The following is a 19650-nucleotide window of genomic DNA, read 5'->3' on the forward strand; positions in this document are numbered from 1 at the left end:
TATTTTCTTTGTTAGGTAAATCGAGTTACATCTCTCTCTTTCCTATATAAGCTGATTATCACATCAAATTGTGCAGAACACTGTTGAGACACATGAAGATGCATTCAATAACGTTTGTATTAGTGGTTACCTGTGCTGTGTTGGTAACATGCGAGGAAGAGCAGTATGATTCGAAATTCGACAACATCGATCTGGACGAAATTTTCAAAAGTGAAAGGCTAATCAAGAATTACCACGAATGCTTCATGGAAAGGGGAAATTGCACCCCCCAGGGCGCAGCCATCAAAAGTGAGTTTTCATTAGAGTAATTGGCGCCGCAATAATATGTATTGAAATGAAGTCGTCGTCAAGTAGGCTATGGAATTTTGGAGGTTGATATTCTGTGTCATAATGTAATTCTTGGCTGCTGCTGTACATTTTTTCAAGTTACCGGTCTGAATTGTTGTGAAATTACAAAAAAGGTATCAATTGCCCTTGACGAGGGGTTGTCAATTAACTTACCACCTTTTGAGGATTATGATTTATGCCATATCATGAGTATCTTTACCTACATAATTGGTATAAATGTCTTCTCGTTCTTTCTCAAGTTGTATGGAATGTTCTGACTTCATAGTTTCTCCATCTCTAATCATGTTTTTTGTTACTTTTGTTGTACTGTAAGAGACATCTGGCATCGTTATCACTACATATACTAACTGACAAAGAAACTGCAACACCCAGAAGGAGCTGTTTCAATTAAAATTTTATTTTTGGTGAAACATAGATAGTATAGCAAGGAGTGAATGATCAAAATTCGGAAAAAAATCGTGAAGTTTTTTGACACTTGAATATTGTAGTTTTTGCAAATTTTTTCAATTTTACAACAAACCAGCTATTCGAGGAGATCCAATATCGATGTTTAGTTGTTATTAAAATGCCTAGAGCACGTGTATGCGGAATTTATCGCCAGCTAAGTTAATTTGAAAGAGGTCGAATTATTGGTCTACGGGAGGCAGGGTTGTCATTTCGAGAAATCGGTAACCGTACGAACAGAAATCCAACTACTGCTATGAGATGTTGTCAAGCGTGGTTTGATAATGCCCAAAATCGAAGAAGAGTAGGCACCGGACGTTGAAGGGGCACAAATGAAGTTCAAGATCGGCGTCTAAGACTTATGGCCATTAGAGACCGATTTGCGACAACTCGATCTTAAGCTGATGAGTGGTTAGGAAAACATGGCCATCCTGTAACTGTTCGAACGGTTTACCGCCGTATAAGGTCATTTGGACTGCAACATTATTGACCACATATTGTGTTAACTCTTATGGTTGAGCATCGACAGCAACGATTACAGTGGTGCAGAGAACGACAACATTGGAATGTAGAATGGCATCAGGTCTCTCATCTAGATTCTCCTTGGGTGCACATGATGGCCGAAGAAGGGTAAGACGACGTCGAGGGGAAAGATGTGAACCTCATTTTGATATTGAGCGTGATGTACACCAGGCAGTAGGCGTTATGGTATGGGTTGCTATTGCACATGGAAGAAGGTCAACTTTAGTCTTTATTCGAGGTTACATGACAGCGCTGCGTTACCTTCAAAAAATAGTGGAGCCATATGTTCTCACTTACCTTAACCGACTTGAGAATCCAATATTTCAGCAAGATAATGCTCGACCTCATGTTGCCACAGTTAGTTTAAACTTTTTTGAAGCGACCCATGTGAATCTTTTGCCATGGCCGCCCAAATCCTCCGATCTTTCGCCCATAGAGCATGTTTGGGACATCATGGGTAGAAGGCTTGGAAATTTACCCCAGCCCTCATGGACTTTGGCGGCTCTGAAGCATGAAGTACAGGAAGCTTGGGATAGTATCCCTCAAGAAGAAATAGACCACCTTCTTGCATCAATGCCAAGACGTGTTGAGGGGTGTAAAGATAACCGCGTTGGACAAACACATTCTCCAAATTTTAATCATTTACTCCTTGCTATACTATCTATGTTTCACTAAAAAAAATTTGAAATTTAAACAGCTCCTTTTGGGTGTTGCAGTTTTTTTGTCAGTTATTATATCATAAAACAAAGTCGCTTTCCGTCTGTCTGTTCTTATGTATACTGAGATTTTCTGAACTACGCAACGGATTTTTCAATAGATAGAGCGATTCAAGGTTTGTGTATGTAAAATTTGTTAATGATTCCGCTTGAAATATGATGATAAGTATTGAAAGTGTTGAAAGGAGTCCATTTCTGTACGGTTATTATGAACGACGCTGAGAAAACTATAAGAGATAGAGGAAAATGACGAAGTAGAATTTTGTAGAGCTCAGGAAGTTCTATTAAAAAAACCTCCATGGCATGTATCCAATTCTCAAGGGTAACCCACAGCTTCAATATTGTAAATTTGATTCAAAAATATGCTCCATTTGAAGAGGTCTCTTGACTGTCTTGAAATAAATCGATATACAAATGAATACGACCCTCATCTTCGGTATTTATTCCTGACGAAAAATGCTCTTTGCAGCATCTTCCTTCAACGAATAGTTCGCGAGATATTGCGGGTCGAAAAGTTACAAGAAAAGAAAAGTGGCAAGAAATCAGTTCAAGAGTGAGTCTCACTGCGACATCGCGAGTCCTCACTATACTCGGCCTACCATTCGGTAATATAAAGCCTTCCATACACGTAGCGTTTATTTATCTTGAGAACTTGGAGCCCCTACACCTCTGGAGTTTCTTCGGCGGCCGAGGTTCACCTCTTGACAGACAAAAAAGTTAAACCTTTATTGTAAATGTATGGCCATCCTAAGGTGAACAATAGCGCGTGTGTTCAAATCAAATTATCGGATCGAATGTTTATGAATTTGTTGTTAATATAATTATATACATCTTTTTCTTTTGGGCTCTCGTTGGAAAGTTGCGATCGCAAATTTCTCCAGGTTGATAGGTGCTTTTTATATTGGTTCAATTTACTTCTTTAAGTAGGCCTGATAGAAGAGTCCGTTCAAGTCAAATCAAGGAAAATGACGAAAAGGGGGTCATTCGTTTATAGTTAGTGGGAGCGCCCACCAAAGTAGCGTAGCACTGACATGGCACATACATGACAAAGGCGATTCATAAAAGAGGGAATTCGTACCGTTCAAAAGTAGTTGTAGAATAGTGATTTTCTGGCCATAAAAATATAATATTCGTAATTCCTAGTGAATTTAAGAGTTCGGTGATATATCAATATACACTGCGCAAAAAAATTAACGCACATTCTGAAAATCTCAATTTCAATGAAAGTTAACTCTATATTGACATTATAACTTATTTTTTATGTTCTCTCGGGAAGGTTTTGAACGGAACAAGACACATTAAATGGAAGAAAAATTCAGGATTTCATCGAATCTTATGTGAAAGAAGAGAAATGAACAATTTTCAAAATACTGAAATGCTGATAAGTGATTTAATACTTGGTATTTCCACCCCTTGCGTTAATTACAGCTCGGCAACGACGGTTCTACTCAAAATGCGTGATCTTAAAATGTTCTGATCTAATCCTTCCCAGATTTCTCCGAGTTGGATTCCTAAGTCATTAAGAGTTGCTGGATGATTTTCTGAACTTCTCAGCCTCCTATTGAGGTTGTCCCAAACCTGCTCAATCGGATTGAGATCTGGACTTCTTGCTGGCCATTCCATTCGAGAGACTTCAACCTCTTCAAGGTACTCCTGAACGATGCGCGCACGATGGGGTCTGGCATTATCGTCCATGAAATGAAATTTTCACCAATGTATGGGGCAAATGGCACTACATGCTCTTCAAGAATGTTCCTTATATACTTATCAGCATTCATAGCTCCATTATCAACGACCACTAGGCGATCGAGTGTAGAAAATCAAACGAAAGAAAAACTATTGATCACTAGAATTGATCGAGAACAACTGATTTTAGAATGGAGCCAATACATTCAAAATCTGATAATATCATCTTTTTTTATTCCTGCTGGGAAAAAACATCTGTATTGAAGAAAACCGTTGAAAGTGGATAACATATGCATGCATAATTCTGATAAAAATAATCATTGAGAACACCTTCAGTTGTAGAATAAATTTGAGATTTCCATAATGTGCGTAAATTTTTTTGCGCAGTGTATATAATATCGAAGCTTCTTTGAATACGCTGTAAAATCACCCAGCATACCCTAGGGGTGGGAATATTAGAATCGCATCGCCGTTGCAAGTTAGTATGAATATGTTGTAGAATAAGAGGAAGGGGTACACGTGCTTTTCAGTTTTCTTCGATTCATTTCATATATAGTCCATTCAAGAATGATTGACATCTTGGGTGGCTATGGAAAATTGAATTTAAGTTGGTAATAGCTCATAAATTGAGATTTAGTTTAGCGGAATTCAGGTTGGTATTGTAAATTAACATTGATCTATTATAAGTGAATCTATGCACTGAAGCACTGACTGACGATAATTTGAATTTTGTACTGCTGTTTATGTCCTTAATTCATTCGTACAAATTGGAAACATTATTCTATTAATTCCGAATGCGGATTAATATACTCTGAATTCGAATATTTCTTCTTTTCAAATGCTTTTCTAGGTTATATTTGTTTATTCCAGTTCTGTGATTAAAACTATAGAAATTATTGAAGCTCTTTTATGATCAGATATGAAGCTGCGTCTGGACTTCCAAGACCTACTGGGATGTCAATCATTCTTGAATGGACTATATATAGGAATTTTTTGAATTCACTCAGATTACTGAGTGGATTCTGAATTTCCGCGTTGTTGAATAAATGGGGTAGTGGTAAATCGCAACAAACTTTTCATTCCGTCACAAAAAATGTTGAAATAAATAAAGGAAAAATACGTTATCAATAAAAAAATCATAATTGCAAACGAACTTAATAAATTCAGTTTTCTTGTGAGTACATATAGTCCATTCATGAATTATTGACATCCCAGTAGGCCCTGAAAGTCCAGACGCAGTTTAATATCTGGTCACAAAAGATATTCAATAATTTCTATAGTTCCAATCACAGCACTGAAATATATAAATATAACCTAAAATAGTATTTGAAAAAAAAATATTGATATTCTGAGCCTATTAATCAGCATCCAAAATTGTTACAATAATTTTTTCAATTTGTACGATTAAATTGAGAACATAAAAAGCAGTACAAAATTCAAATTATCGTCGGTCAGTGCATAGATTCCCATATAGATCACATAACACCAACCTAAATTCCGAAACACAAAATCTCAACTAATGGGATATTACCAACTTAAATTCAATTTTCCATAGCCACCCGAGATGTCAATCATTCTTGAATGGACTATATATGTGTTTCAGTTTTCAGTGTTGCTGATTTGTGTTGTAATAAAACATTTCTCGGTACATATTTTCAGAAAGACTCTAAAAAAGAATAAAACTATTATTGAAAAGCTTGACAAGAACAAAAAACAGGGGTAGTACATTCTTTCTTCAAAAACCAGTGTATATCCCGTTGTAAACAAAACTTTTATGAACTGAGAATGAAATAACAAATTCAATCTATTACACCATACACATCAGTTCTGTGTTATGTTTTGAGGTTAATTCTGTGGATCTTCTGAACAGAGTGGCGTTCAGCAAAAGTACCCCGTTTTGTGATCTTGAATAGCAAATTACTCGAAAACATTTTCCAAAATTGTCCCATTAGTGAGCGTTCAACTCGCTTTTGATAGTTGGATTCCTTAAATTTCCTGTTGTTTTATGGTATGTAATGGTCTTGAGAAACTGAAAGATTTGAGTTGAATTTTGTGTTCAGAGAAGATTCATCACCTCAATAAAAAACTATATTCCGAAAAATTATTTCATTCGATGAATCCGTTTAGGAGATGTACCTAACTGAAAATTACATTCTTTAGGGATTTTCAATAGCCTGTATCTTTTCAACCGAACCGAATTGGAAAAATTGTTCAGGGCAAAAAGTGTTTATTTTGACACCAGGAATCTTGTGTTAAAATAAAGTACAAGTCAAAGACTCACTCACTCTGTAGAATTACGCATCGAGTAATAGTTATTGTGGAAGATGTTTCAAAACTCAAGTTAATCAAAAGTTAGATGTGATAACTATATTGTCACAATTAGAAACTCCTCTCACCATCCTCCAAGAAAGCAATAACAGTGTTTCACTCTCACAGAAAATGAACTTGGGACGACTGCCTTAACATTAAAAGAAAATTATAATGATGACTTATTATTGGAACTTGTTAATGAAATTATTTAATTTGAGTCAATGTCTCAGAACCAATTGAGTTCAGTTGAATCAGTACTTATATGATTTAATGGAATATCAAATAAATGACAAACATTTTTTAGACAGTTATTACTGCTCACTATTACTTCTTACGATTTCAATCACGGTTTCACAACCATAATATAATTTCGTTTAGAAGAAAGCAGAGGAACCATGGAACCAAAATATATACCTACGATTGAGACATTTTCAAATGTAAAGCATTTCAGGTCCTTAATGAATAAATTTTAGTATTCATTTTAGGCTCAAAAAATTCCTTTAAAATGAAAAATCACCCACTAGGGTGTCCGATAAATAATATTTAAGGCTTGCAATTCGAAAAAAATTGAGTTATTGACATTGAAAGTCATTTTCCAAAAAATTGCAGAGTCTTTCGGCCAAACAGAGTGATCCAAAATCTGCAAAGACTTGTTGGGAAAAGTGGCCTACGTAAAAGAGACAAATTATGACAAGTGGTGTTTCGAAGTATGATTTAGAATATGATATAAAAATTGGGTACTTCCATCATTTTCAAACCACCTTATAAAGTCAAAAACGATTTTAGCTTATCCGCTTATTAGTGTCGACTCTGCCAAAGTTTGAATGATCTGTCTTGTTTTTAACAGGTAAAATAGTCTCCTTTTATTTGCTCAGGTAATATTACCCACAAGAAATTGACTGAGAAGAATTGACTCACTTTGTGAGTACACCATTGGAAACATTGGTTCTAGAAAACGTTGCAACTAAAATGGAAGAGACATAAAGATGAACCGTGTAATGCTTCACGGAAAATCAATCTGGATTTTTATTCAACGTAGGGAGCTGATTCAAATTTCTCATACGTCAATAATACTTGCAGATATTCGTCCTGTTTTATTGACTGAAAGCTTCCACATAGGGAGAAATTTATACGAAAACTTTATTTGACAAATTTTATGGAGTATATTCCATCATCTGCGATATAAAACGAATAGATATTCCTTTTCCTGACGTTAGTTCTGGATCACATTGCTGAAAATATTATGCGGCGATCATTTGATATATTGATATGGGAAAGTTCACGTGATATTGTGCGTTAAAAGATATTTCTCATGAGTTTTTTCATGGATATTGCGGATAGCTTTCATTGGATTGAAAAGTTGTCGCAAATTTAGATTCAGATTATTGTTCATAATACCAGATTGTTCTTCGAACTAAAGCTTTATTAGACTTGGTTCGTCTTAGGAATAAAATGACGTCAGAAGTACAACATCGTTGCCAGATTGTCGAAATAATACTAGTTTTTACTGGTGACAGAAAGCCTTCAAACAGATATCAGCCTGGAGAATGGAACTCTAGAGCAGGTCGAGCAGTTCAAATACTTGGGACGCTTCATAAATACTATGGCTAACCTAGACACGAAAATACACTACTGTATCACGGCATCATGGGCATTTTGGAAGCTGCAGGTCAAAGTGTTTCAAAATCACGACCTCAATCTGAAGACCAAGACAGCTGTTTACAAAGCAGTCGTCCTCCCAACGCTTCTTTACGGAAGCGAAAGCTGGACGCCCTACAGGCGACATATTAAACAGCTTGAACAAACGCAACAACGTCATCTAAGACAGATGATGCACATCAGATGGTTCTACAAAGTTTCGAATGCAGAAGTCTTGCAACGCGCGAGTTGTACAACAATTGAGACTCAAGTAACGAGGGCCCGACTCAGATGGAGCGGCCACATTCTGGGGATGCAAGACACAAGACTCCCCAAAATAGCTCTGTATGGCGAATTGGCAGAGGGAGCCCGGAAACCAGAAGGCCAGGATAAGGGGTTTAAGAATACACTACATCAATCCCTAAAATCAGTTAATGCCAATCATAACTGGGAACAACTAGCGTTAGACAGGTCACAGTGGAGGTCTATGATCTACAGTTATAATGGAGACTCGAGAAGAATTCAGCGGCGGCCAGATCTGGTTGGTGACTATCCATGCCCGGAGTGTGGAAGGATCTGTAGGTCACGGTTGGGTCTCTTCAGCCACAGGAGGGCACACAGTCGCAATTAGCCCCAAGAATATATAAGTGTGTTCTTTTTATGTCTTTTACAGCAATGAATGAATGAATGAATAACTTGAATCATATCATGAGTAATCAGTCCTTTAACAACACAACAGAATTTCCCACATGAAGACAAATTAGTTATCCACTTATGTAATTATAGTATTATGTGATTGATTATCCTTGAATTATCAACTAAAAAAGCCCCTAGTTTCTTCATACTTTAGTCTTGATTTTATTGATCAAACACAGAGTAACATTTTTTTAAATCCAAGTTTATTTCAAAAATAGTCACAATTCTTGTTTTCTGCATCAAATGTAGGCTTTGTACCTAAAAGTTCAATCTTATCGTGAAAGCAATTCGATTCAATTCCTTCCACGATCATCTTCAGAAAATTTTAAACCAAGGTTGTGTATAATGTCTTCCACTAAGATGGTATCATTAGTCAAATCATTGAGTTCATTCTTTAACATGGACACATTATCATGTTCATCCTCAAGAAAATTCAATTACAATTGGGCACATTTTGACAGGACACATTATCATGTTCATCCTCAAGAAAATTCAATTACAATTGGGCATATTTTGACAGGAACCTTTCAATATAAAAATTTGGTTGTTCTAAAAAGATCTGATTATGAAAAACCAATTAAATATGCATGGGTATAACAGAAGAGAAAATCGAAGACAGCCAAAACTGAAGGTTCTGGAGTTAACCGAACTTTTTGGCCAAAAAAAAAGATTGAAATAAATCGATAGTGCAACCAGAAACGTAGCATAGTATAAGATAAATCGTCAGAAATCTACCGCTTTTTTTTTGCGCATTCAATGGCGGTTACTGTTGGCATGACTGATCCGCCGTTCATGACGTCATTTCATACCTTCTGAATACAGACCATATAGTAACCACGACATCGCTCGTATGATGTTATTCTGAAAATTGTGTACGAAATACAGAGTTGAGCATAAGTCTGAAATAAAATAAATACTTCTTCAACTAATAACACAAAATGAAAACTCCGAACCCGTCAATTGATTTTTAACTCCCCCAAATGAACAATCTGAGCTCTGGATGTTGAAAAATTCAAGCAAATTTATCATTGTCTAACATTTATGAGATCTTTTCAGACTGATCTTCTTCATGTAGTCTTCTTCTTCTTGCTTCAGTACCTAATTGATCAAATACTATACAGTAAACATTACAAAGGATGATGGAGTTAAGAGTTTCAACAGCAAAATAACCAATTCCAATTTCTTTTCGCTTCCAATTTGTTCTAGGAATAACTACTTCAACAAAAAATTCAAGATCCTTCACGTGTTGACCACTTCTCATTCCATAGAATTTGTTGACGATGAAAATCAAATTAAATAATGAATTCAATTTGAGATAATTCTGAGTAAAAAAATTACCCACTCTCTCCAATATAAATAGCGCTCCAATCTGGAAAAATCAATTTCTCGAACAAGATGATGAATTTCGAAATATTTGTTTTACTTGTCAGCTTTGTTATGACCAGTGTGCTGTCGATCGAAACGTACGATTCTAAGTTCGATAATATCGATTTGGATGAAATTTTTCGTAGTGAAAGGTTATTAATGAATTATCAAAACTGCTTCATGGAAAGGGCCCCTTGTACACCTCAAGGAAATTCTATCAGAAGTGAGTAAAACACTGAAATTGGGAAACATGTAGAGATGAATTAAGATATGCTAGCAGAATAAAGCAATCATTCATTAAAAGGTGTCGACCATGTATTAGAGCTCATGGAGGCCACTTTGAATGTCCTTTGTAAAAATTTAATTCAATGAAACGATATTTTAAAATTGGTATTTTCTCTCGTTTTCTTTCATTACAAAATTCCACAGTTAGAACATCGCTATTTCTGAGTTAATACCGAGTAATGAAGTAAATTTTAGCATTGTGAATTGTAATTAAGAAAAAAGATTAATTGCTTTCACAATGACTCAAGAGTCTTTTTAATCACGAAATTGCTAACATTCACTTCATTTCTTGAACTGTAATGAAAAAAAAACATGAGAAATGAACAATTTGAAAATAACTACAGTTTTAGTGAATAAAAATTTCAGAAAAGGTCTTCAAAGTGGCCACCATGAACTCCTAATACATTCAACACCTTCCAATGGATAATTGCTTTATTCTGCTTGCATAGTTCATTTCAGTTGATAAAAATTTTAAAAACATGGTTTACAATGAACTGCTTGCAATAGGAATATATTTTGTATCCAATGCTGAAAATACAGTGAGTTATACAGAGTGTTTCATGAGTCGTTGGCCATAGCCTAATGGTGAACGCGGGTCATCCAGGCCTTTCAGAAAAACTTTTTTGTTTCGGAGATACGGGGTGATGCATGAAAATTGGGCTAAACTTGCGATAGCCAACTTTGAAATGTAAAGTCCGATTTCGATCAAATTTTATGGGTTTGTTCACTTCAGGAAGCTCTTTCAAACGGCTAATGAAATATCAATATTTTCAGGGCAGTACTCAGAATATCATGATTTTTCTTTCAAGCCCCAGAATCTATGCTTTTTACACCTTCCAGAGAAATTTCGTTATTGCCATGAAAAACTCCATGAGTTATTCTAAGGAATTCAAATTTCACTTTGCATGGCACACTTGTCACAAGAGAATATTATTGGTGATATAATTTATTTTCATTTCAAGGTCAAGTAGATTTTGCAATAGAAAATATTAATTTTTTGCAGAATCTTATTCTTTGTGAACATCTTGCCTTTCTAGTTGTTGCCATAAAATGAATGTCTTTAGGATTCGTGTTTGATTTTCAGAATGGTTATGAAAACCTTCTACACACAAAATACTGAGCATATTTGTTTTGAAGAAGTGAATATTCATGGAAAGATCAAATCAAAAAACAGACAAACCATTTAAAATTCACAATTATGTACAAATGCATCTTTTGCAAAATATTTTCAGTTTTTCACGAATATTATATTCTGCTAGAAAAATGTAGGTATATTCCCTATTCGAAAAATCTTCTTAAACATGAAATGATGTTCCTGTCTCTTATCAGAGAAGTAGGTACCTGAGTGGATCCTTTAAAATTGGTCACTTTGTATACAGGGTGATTCATTGGGAAATTAATACAAACAAGCTAGGCAAAAGACACATAGGTGCTTCTAAATAACCCATATTTTATATATCGTCCTTTTTCTACCAAGATACAGAGTGATTTATTGATTTTCTTCATTTATACAATCACCCAACACAACGAAATTTTTTTCCCAGAGAATTCAAGCATTATAAGACTATCAATACAATGTATGGCCTCCACGGGCATCAATAACAGCTTGACATCTTCTTTGCATACTACACACGAGGTTGTTGAACATTTCTTGAGGAATTTGGTTCCATAAACGGGGCAGAAGCTCTCTCAGATCATTTAAGGATTCTGGGTTAGGTTGATGATTATCTGATCTCCTTTGGAGCATATCCCATGCATGTTCTATGCATTTCAAATCTGGTGAGTGCGGAGGTATTGGTAAATGTGGAATACCAAGCTACTCGCGCGCTTTCTCAACTATGGCTGCACAGTGCGGTCTAGCGTTATCGTCTAGAAATTGGAAAGTTTCACCAATAGCAGCGTGAAAATTTGGCACCACATTGTCAATGACATGCTCCTTATAGTATAAGGCGGTCATATTCTCAGGACAAATGTGTAGATCTGTGCGCCCGTTGAAACATATCCCGGCCCATACCATAACACTACCCCCTCGGAATGGATGGACTTCTTGGACATAGCGAAGATTACGGGGTATGCGTGGGGATGTCCATACCCTTATTCTTCGAGAATCCGAAAATCGTCCATATCTGGATTCATCAGTGAAAAGGACACTACGTCATTGATCGTTCCAATTGATATGTTGCCTTGTCCATTCCAGTCTTTGACGCTTACGTGTTAATGGAACTCCTCTTAATGGACGTCTAGAACCTAGATTCACCTCTCTCAAACGTCGTCTGATGATTTCGATGGAAATTTGGACCCCATCTGCATTTTGAAGAGTATTCCGTAGCATTCTACACGTAGATGTAGGGTTTCTTCTCGCCGAAACGGTGATGAAACGATCCTGAGCAGGTGTTGTTTTTTGTCGCCCACCAAGCCTTGGTCTTTCCAACACGGAACCTGTCTCCCTGAACCTATTCCAAAGTCGAGATATCACACTTTGGCTGACTTGGAGCCCTTGCGCTACAACAACCTGAGTTAGTCCACCATGTAGCATTCCGATAGCCCTATTAGCCTCAGTATTTGTTAATTTACGTCTTGGCATTTTCAGAAAACTCGTTGCAAATCGAAGCCGTTGATAAACTGACTTCACTTCAAAATAAGAACATTCATGAAGCATATGTGAATTGTTTTAAAAACAAAATAGACAGTTGCTTATTTGGTTAATTTGTTTCCACGCATATATTAATTGTTTTTTTTTCTTTTTTTTCTCTGCATGCACTCAGTCGGCTTATTGATTTCTTTAGTTTTTAGGCTTATATAGGACTTAGTCCTCAGCCTTCATTTATATGTAACAATAATAATAATAATAATAATATGCAAAAAACCAAACTTCATAGAAAAGGCGACTAGATTGACGAAATGTCTCATACTGATTTTCATTGGATCGATTCAAGTTGTTATTGAGTTTTAAATGATTTTACACTGATTTTCTAGAAGATTACATACTTTTAAAAATGATTGAATACGATATTCCTAACTCTTGTGGAGCAGTTTATTTCAGTATAAGTATGAAAGTCCATATGTTTGTTAGTTCTTTTGACTGTCTTTTCATACTTTCAGAACTAGATGCAAGGGATATCTTGTTCTGAACCTGTATATCCAAATAGATTCAATATTTCCATACTAATAGCCACTTCCGAAAAATTTCGTGTTTTAGTTTGAGATATTATAATATTTTTCATCGATCGAATTCTATGATAATATATTATGTGCGGTTCGATATTTCGCACATCAACGACTGAGAAAATAGAGCAATTATTAAAGTTGTTGGACGTAATTTTATTCAGATCGGAAAACGTAATAGGGAAATAAGGAGCAAGCTCAAGCCGAGGCCAGTAGAACCAGTTCTAGTGGAGTCGGTAAATAGTGAGAATCAAGTCAAGGTTCCCTTTCCTCGTGTTCAAAGTCAAGCGAAAAAACTGAATTCCCTGAATAATTATCCATGGAACTGAATGATTAAATCTTCGATTGATTTGTTTTCGTTCCTGATTATAGAGCACTTTTTCATGAGAACCCATAACTTCTTACTTCTTAGTAAATAAAAACAAAAACAAACCAAAGAAGTTTGCTGAAGGTTCGTTGCATTTGGTTTGGATTTATTTACAGTCACAAGTCTATTTGAGATATGACTTCATCGATGAATAGATTCTTGAATAAATGCTCACACCGTTGTCCAAACTGAAAATGCCCTTAAAAAAACTGAAAGTCGTTTTGGACATATCTGATTACATTGGCGGAAATTAGCCTACACTCTTGTGTTATTCGTTCTTGTAATATTTCCAATTTCAGTCTTAAACACAAACAAATGCGAAGGACATAACAACGTTCGTGGTATTGATTTTCGAAAAATAAAATTCTCTTATGGTTTCTCATTCAATTCTGGATAAGAAGAGTGTCTTGCAAAATTTCGATACAGTCGATACTTTTCTCGTAGTGAATAAAAATTTACACACAGTATACCTACGAAGGTCTATGAGACAAAGAGTTGATGCATGGTTACTCCATTCATTTTTATTTTGGCACTCGGTTGGCCACAGAAATTTGACACATTTCACTCTGTATAGTACGAAAATGTGAGGTTATGACGCTTGTCAAAACATTTTTGGGTTTTAAATCAACGCTATGTTGCCCGTTCTACGTAAAAGTTTCTGTTATTGCGTATTTTATCACATTGTCGAATCTTTTCGGAAAATATGTGACGAACATAATTCATGTTTATACAAACTGATTGAAGGCATACCAAATCCAGTTATTTGCATGGAAAATACAAGAGATCAGTGTAATATCAAAATATATTTCAAAACTATTAACCCGAAGATGAAATGCATATGACGCACTGATTGGGAATGGGTATCTCCCGAAGGAATTAACAGATTATTACAAAAATGTTAAATTCTTCAACAAAAATCATCTTGCATCAATATAAGTAAAAGGAATTTAAGGAAGTTTCAAGTCAAAATGGACTTCACCTTTGAACAGAAAGTTCACATGAATAAACAATTTACAGGACAACTGGCGCGTATTTGTGGCTCTTCATCTTAATACATTGATATAATAATAATAATTAGGTATTTATTGGTACCTCAAGACATTTACAATGTATAGGACAAGTCAAATGAAAAATGGAAAAATCAATTTTCGGGAACTTATTCTACGATGATATTCATCGAAAATCCTGTAGTAAACTTTTCGCATTAATTCACTCAAACATAAAATTCTCGAATGCCACCACTTTTTTGGGTCTCCCAATAGAAGGAAATTCTTTGTCATCCTCTTCATTCACAATCTTTCTGATTGTGGAAATATTCTGCTGAAATATTATATAAATTCTCTTACATTGAATATGTTCGCTACCGTCTGACGTATTGTGGATTTTAGAATATCAGGGTATAACTATTTGAATGAGCGGACCTGAATTCTAAATAGCACTTCCTGAAACCCTGTCTCTTTTTTCAATCACTTTCGGCATTTTCGTAATAAAAATTGATATTAGTTGTGGCAACGGCGTTGTGACATTAGTGTCAACCGTACTCCGTTCTAGTTACAAAAACTTAAGAAAATTATTTCTTGGCCAACCGACTGCTAAAATAAGTGTGAATGGAGTATATTTTAGCGGGAGATAGTAATTCTGTGGAACACTTTTACATGGAATGAACAGTGATCAGAGCTGCTTTTAAGTTTTTATTTATTCCGAGAAAAGTATCGACTGTATCGAACTTTTGAAAGAGACATTTTTCTCCAGAATTGAATGGGAAACCTCAAGCTAGTGCATATTATGATATTATACTGATCTCTTGTATTTTCCATGCAAATAACTGGATTTGGTATGCCTTCAATCAGTTTGTATAAACTTCAATTATGTTCGTCACATATTTTCCGAAGAGATTCGACATTGTGATAAAATACGTAATAACAAAAACTTTCACGTAGAACAGGCAACATAGCGTTGATTTAAAACTGGAAAATGTTTTGACAAGCGTCATAACCCCACATTTTCGTAATATACAGAGTGAAATGTGTCAAATTTCCATGGCCATGAGTGCTAAAATAAAAATGAATGGAGTAACCATGCATCAACTCTCTGTCTCAAAGACCTTCGTAGGTATACTGCTTGTAAATTTTTATTTATTCCGAGAAAAGAATCGACTGTATCGAAATTTTGCAACAGCTTTGTCTCCAATTGAATGGCAAACCATAGGAGAATTTTATGTTTCGAAAATCTATCCCGCGAAAACAATTTCCGAAGGAAAACCATAAGCGGTTGTTATTTTCATCCACTTATAATAAAGTTTTGAAATCTAAAATAATTGTATGAATAACATCTACTTAGTGCTTCATATTATGTATAGTTTTATGACTCAATGTTTTTTAGAACGCGTAAAAAAATTAAAAACTGTCAACTCGTCATCTCCTTCCGAAGGCTGTATTTCGGAAGGGAAGTCGTTTTCGAAAAACATTTATGCCTATTTTCATCGAGGAATCATCTCCCTAAGTCCTTCACATTTATTTTCAGACACCCTGTATAGGTAGAGGAAAATGTTGAAAGTAGCCACGGCCTTAATTTTCGTGAAAAGTCTATTAGTGGAAACCGTTTCACGATATCTTCGTTTGTCTTGATATTTTGTCGATTTCGAAAATGTGCCAGAAGTTCTTTATTTTCGACAACATCTAAAAATGATAAGAACTTGCTCCAGGCTTTTTTGACTGCGAATTATTATTATTATCATATTATCCTGATTCTCCGTAAGTACCATGAGTACCCCTCAGAAGTTTTGTAGCTTGTACGAGTTCGGAGAACCAGTTGTGTTCTGTGTAGGGCTCGGTGTAGGGTTTGTTACTGAGAATACTACCCTATATTCATTCAATTTTTATCGCTTGTACTAAAATTGAAAGAAAAACAACTTTGTTATTTTAAATACGAATGCATTTTTTTAACTCAAAACAAATTGGGTATAAGATTTTCACATAACGAATTTTTAAACATCGGCACTTGTTTCGCTACCACAAAATCATCTTCAGGTAGATGAACGTAAACTGAAATATTTGGTACCGAAACAAAATATATAAGCAAGCATTTGAACCTACTCCTAAGAATCTGGAAGGGGTAATGACAAGATGATTTTCCTGGGAGATATATGTGTACCGAAAATTGACCTTCAACAAATCCTATTAAAAAGTTAAAAATGCGTCAAGACCGAACGGTTGCACCAAGCTCGATGAAATATATTACTAAAAGAATTGCTGTTTCCGAATATGAAATTTCGGTATTTATCAATAGAAAAGTTGCTTCTTTAGAATATCACATTCAGATCTACGATGATATTTCTAGTATACAGGGTGTCCCAAAACTAGTGAATCAAACGTCACACCACGATAGAGTAGATCGAAGACTATCGAATGACACTAACATTATTTGAGCGAAAATGTACCGTTTCTGAAAAAACCTAACCTAAAGTTGCCAATTTTCGAACTATTTTTTCAATCACAAGGCCAATTTGTGATTAAGGATAGCTTTTTTCTCCCATATTATCACCCCTATAGAAGGGGTTTATTCTGAGTAATAAAAATCGTGTAGAAAAAACAATTGTTTCAATTCACATTTACTTAGGTTATCGATTAACTACTTAAAATAATTTCAATTAGGTGAGATAAAACAATAATCTCAGTTTAATATATGTAATTTAAAATCGATATCCTTTTTCACAAACTGACCCTGTGATTAAGAAAAATAGTTCGAAAATCGGCAACTTTAGGTATTTTAATAAAATTCTGATTATTTTGGAAAAGGTACATTTTCGTTAAACTAATGTTGGTGTAATTCGATAATATTTGGTCTACTCTATCGTGGTGTGACGTTTGATTCACTAGTTTTGGGACACCCTGTATACCTATGCCTGCCGAAAGTTTCCAAATAGATGGGGGTCAGTTGAAAATTCTTCAAGACCGAATGGTTACATCGAGGTCGGTAAAATTTCGAGATTTACTACTAGAAGTATTACTCTTTGAGAACTTGGGTGAAATATTTTTTCAAATATCGAAAAATGATTTCATTTCGCCCTTTATATTACATTTATAAAGATATTCCTATTTTATATCAACAAACACTTTAAAGAATTTCAAATAACAATTATGCCTGGGACCGCCACTGATACAGTTTGATTACTGATTACAGTTTGTCATTTAATGAGTGTGGTAACATAACTTTGATACTGATAACATTTTTTTTTTTTCAGAAAACCTTCCTGATGCCCTGAAAACAGAGTGTTTGAGATGTACGAAAAAACAGAAAGAAAACGCTAAAAAGACCCTCAACTTCATGTTGGAGGAGAAGCCCGATCTGTATACGGAATTGGAAGCGAAATACGATCCTGCACAGGTGTACAGAAAGAAGAAAGCCGAACTTGGTAAATTCTGAGGATCCGTCCCAAATTCGAGTAGTATTGTTCAAGGAATAACTTCTAGTGTGAACGTGTAAATGTGCATTCTTTAGAGAATAAAATGTCAGTTGAATTGTATTGTTTAATTTCTCTTTTCTGTGGCCACGACACGTATAATCATTTAGAGTGGACAACGCCAGATAATTAATTACTTCTATCCCTAGCTATCCGAGAGAAAATTAAGTTCTTATAACAAATGTTAGGGTGCATCCCTTGCCAGTTTAGTGAGAAAAACCTTTTCATAACATCACAATATCTGGGAAAGGCAAAGAACTCACAGATGTTCCTGATGAACTATCTTACCTAGAGGGTGTTTCATAATGAAAGCTAACCCTAAAGGGCTAAAATGATTATTTCAGGAAAAAAATTACTTGTTCCTTGCTCCTTCTTCAATTTAGGAGAAAAGTAGAAATTACCACGAGAGAGGTAATATTAGGAATATTGAACAATTTTCAGTTAATTCTGAATTTCAGCGTAATTTTGGCATATATCACTATAATCATTCTCGCAATATATAAAGAATTGAATCGCCGATGTCATCTTGCCGCTATTTTTATCGAAATATGTTGAAAAATCTTGGAATAATGATTGTGAAAACTAAAAAACTGACATGAATAAAAATAGGCAGACATGTAATGCTAGTGAAAAGACACCCAAAAAATGTTTACTGCTGTTCCTCTATATGATGGCCAGTGGTAGAAAAATCCCCCATCCCTGAACCTTGTTTCGCAAGGATATTAATATTTGACAATAAAAAAGAATTTTGCATAGCTTGTTCTATTCTCAACAAATGAGGAATAATGTAATTTCTTGCTACAGCTTACCGTGTTCGAGAAAAAAAAATGAAATTTATCAACTGATGATACGCCTGACTCGTAAGGGCAGGAATGGGCAAGTTTCCTAAAACTCCAAAACCGAATTTGAGATTATTTATGGAAAGCCTTTTCTACTAGTTATTCAACACGTAAAAGATTCGCTTAAAAATTCAGACATTTCAGAAATACACCCTTCGAAACTTTATTGAAATATAGTAATTTTTGTTAATTCGACAACACTGGAACCGATCAAGAAGATATCCACAGATTACAAAAAATTGTTTCTGTAATCTGTGTCTTTACCTTCTTAAAACCGATGACATTTTGTGTCATTGTGGGTTTTTCTTGTCAAATGTGAATGATGTGATCATCAAACTTGATATTTATTACATCTATGGTGATCAGAAAACTTTCATGACTATGGAGAGTAGAGAGAAGGAGAACGATCGACGTACTAAAAATGTGTCCCCGAAAACAGGAAACGCAGGATAGGTGTCGCTGCGATTGCAGCGGGTATCGTTAAGGGGTGGGGATTCAAGCGTCAATTTGAAATGAACAGCCTTCATTTTATTTTAGGTTATGTGTCATCATGGTTTTTCTGATGATTTTTCAAATACCTTTCTTCAAATCTATATTAAATATGAGTTCTCTGAATTATATGCAAGAAAATGCAAGTCGAAATCACTGAAATTCAAAAGAAATCACTGATCAAAAAAATTGTACCTACTTGTGTTTATCATTGTTTATTGAAAGCAGCTATGTTAGTTGGTTTACCATCATTTTCAAAATTATATATATCTGTAGTGAGGAGTAGTATACATCAAGACAACAAAAGGTAGCAGTCTC

General features: G+C 35.0%; 1 protein-coding gene across 2 annotated transcripts; it reads left to right on the forward strand.

Annotated features, from left to right (window-relative positions):
- Window positions 1-59: 59 nt before the first annotated feature.
- Window positions 60-18067, forward strand: LOC123307355 (ejaculatory bulb-specific protein 3-like). Of its 2 annotated transcripts, none has more exons than XM_044889633.1 (2): window positions 60-288; window positions 17786-18067. In XM_044889633.1, the coding sequence occupies exons 1-2, from the start codon at window positions 93-95 to the stop codon at window positions 17965-17967; spliced, it is 378 nt and encodes a 125-aa protein (XP_044745568.1). In that variant the 5' UTR covers window positions 60-92; the 3' UTR covers window positions 17968-18067. The 2 variants fall into 2 exon arrangements, with proteins under 2 accessions (XP_044745568.1, XP_044745569.1); XM_044889634.1 differs by lacking the exon at window positions 60-288 and adding an exon at window positions 9739-9948.
- The last annotated feature ends 1583 nt before the right edge of the window (window positions 18068-19650 follow it).

Source organism: Coccinella septempunctata, chromosome 2 (genome assembly GCF_907165205.1).
Source record: "Coccinella septempunctata chromosome 2, icCocSept1.1, whole genome shotgun sequence".
In the NCBI taxonomy this organism is placed as follows: Eukaryota; Metazoa; Arthropoda; class Insecta; order Coleoptera; family Coccinellidae; genus Coccinella; species Coccinella septempunctata.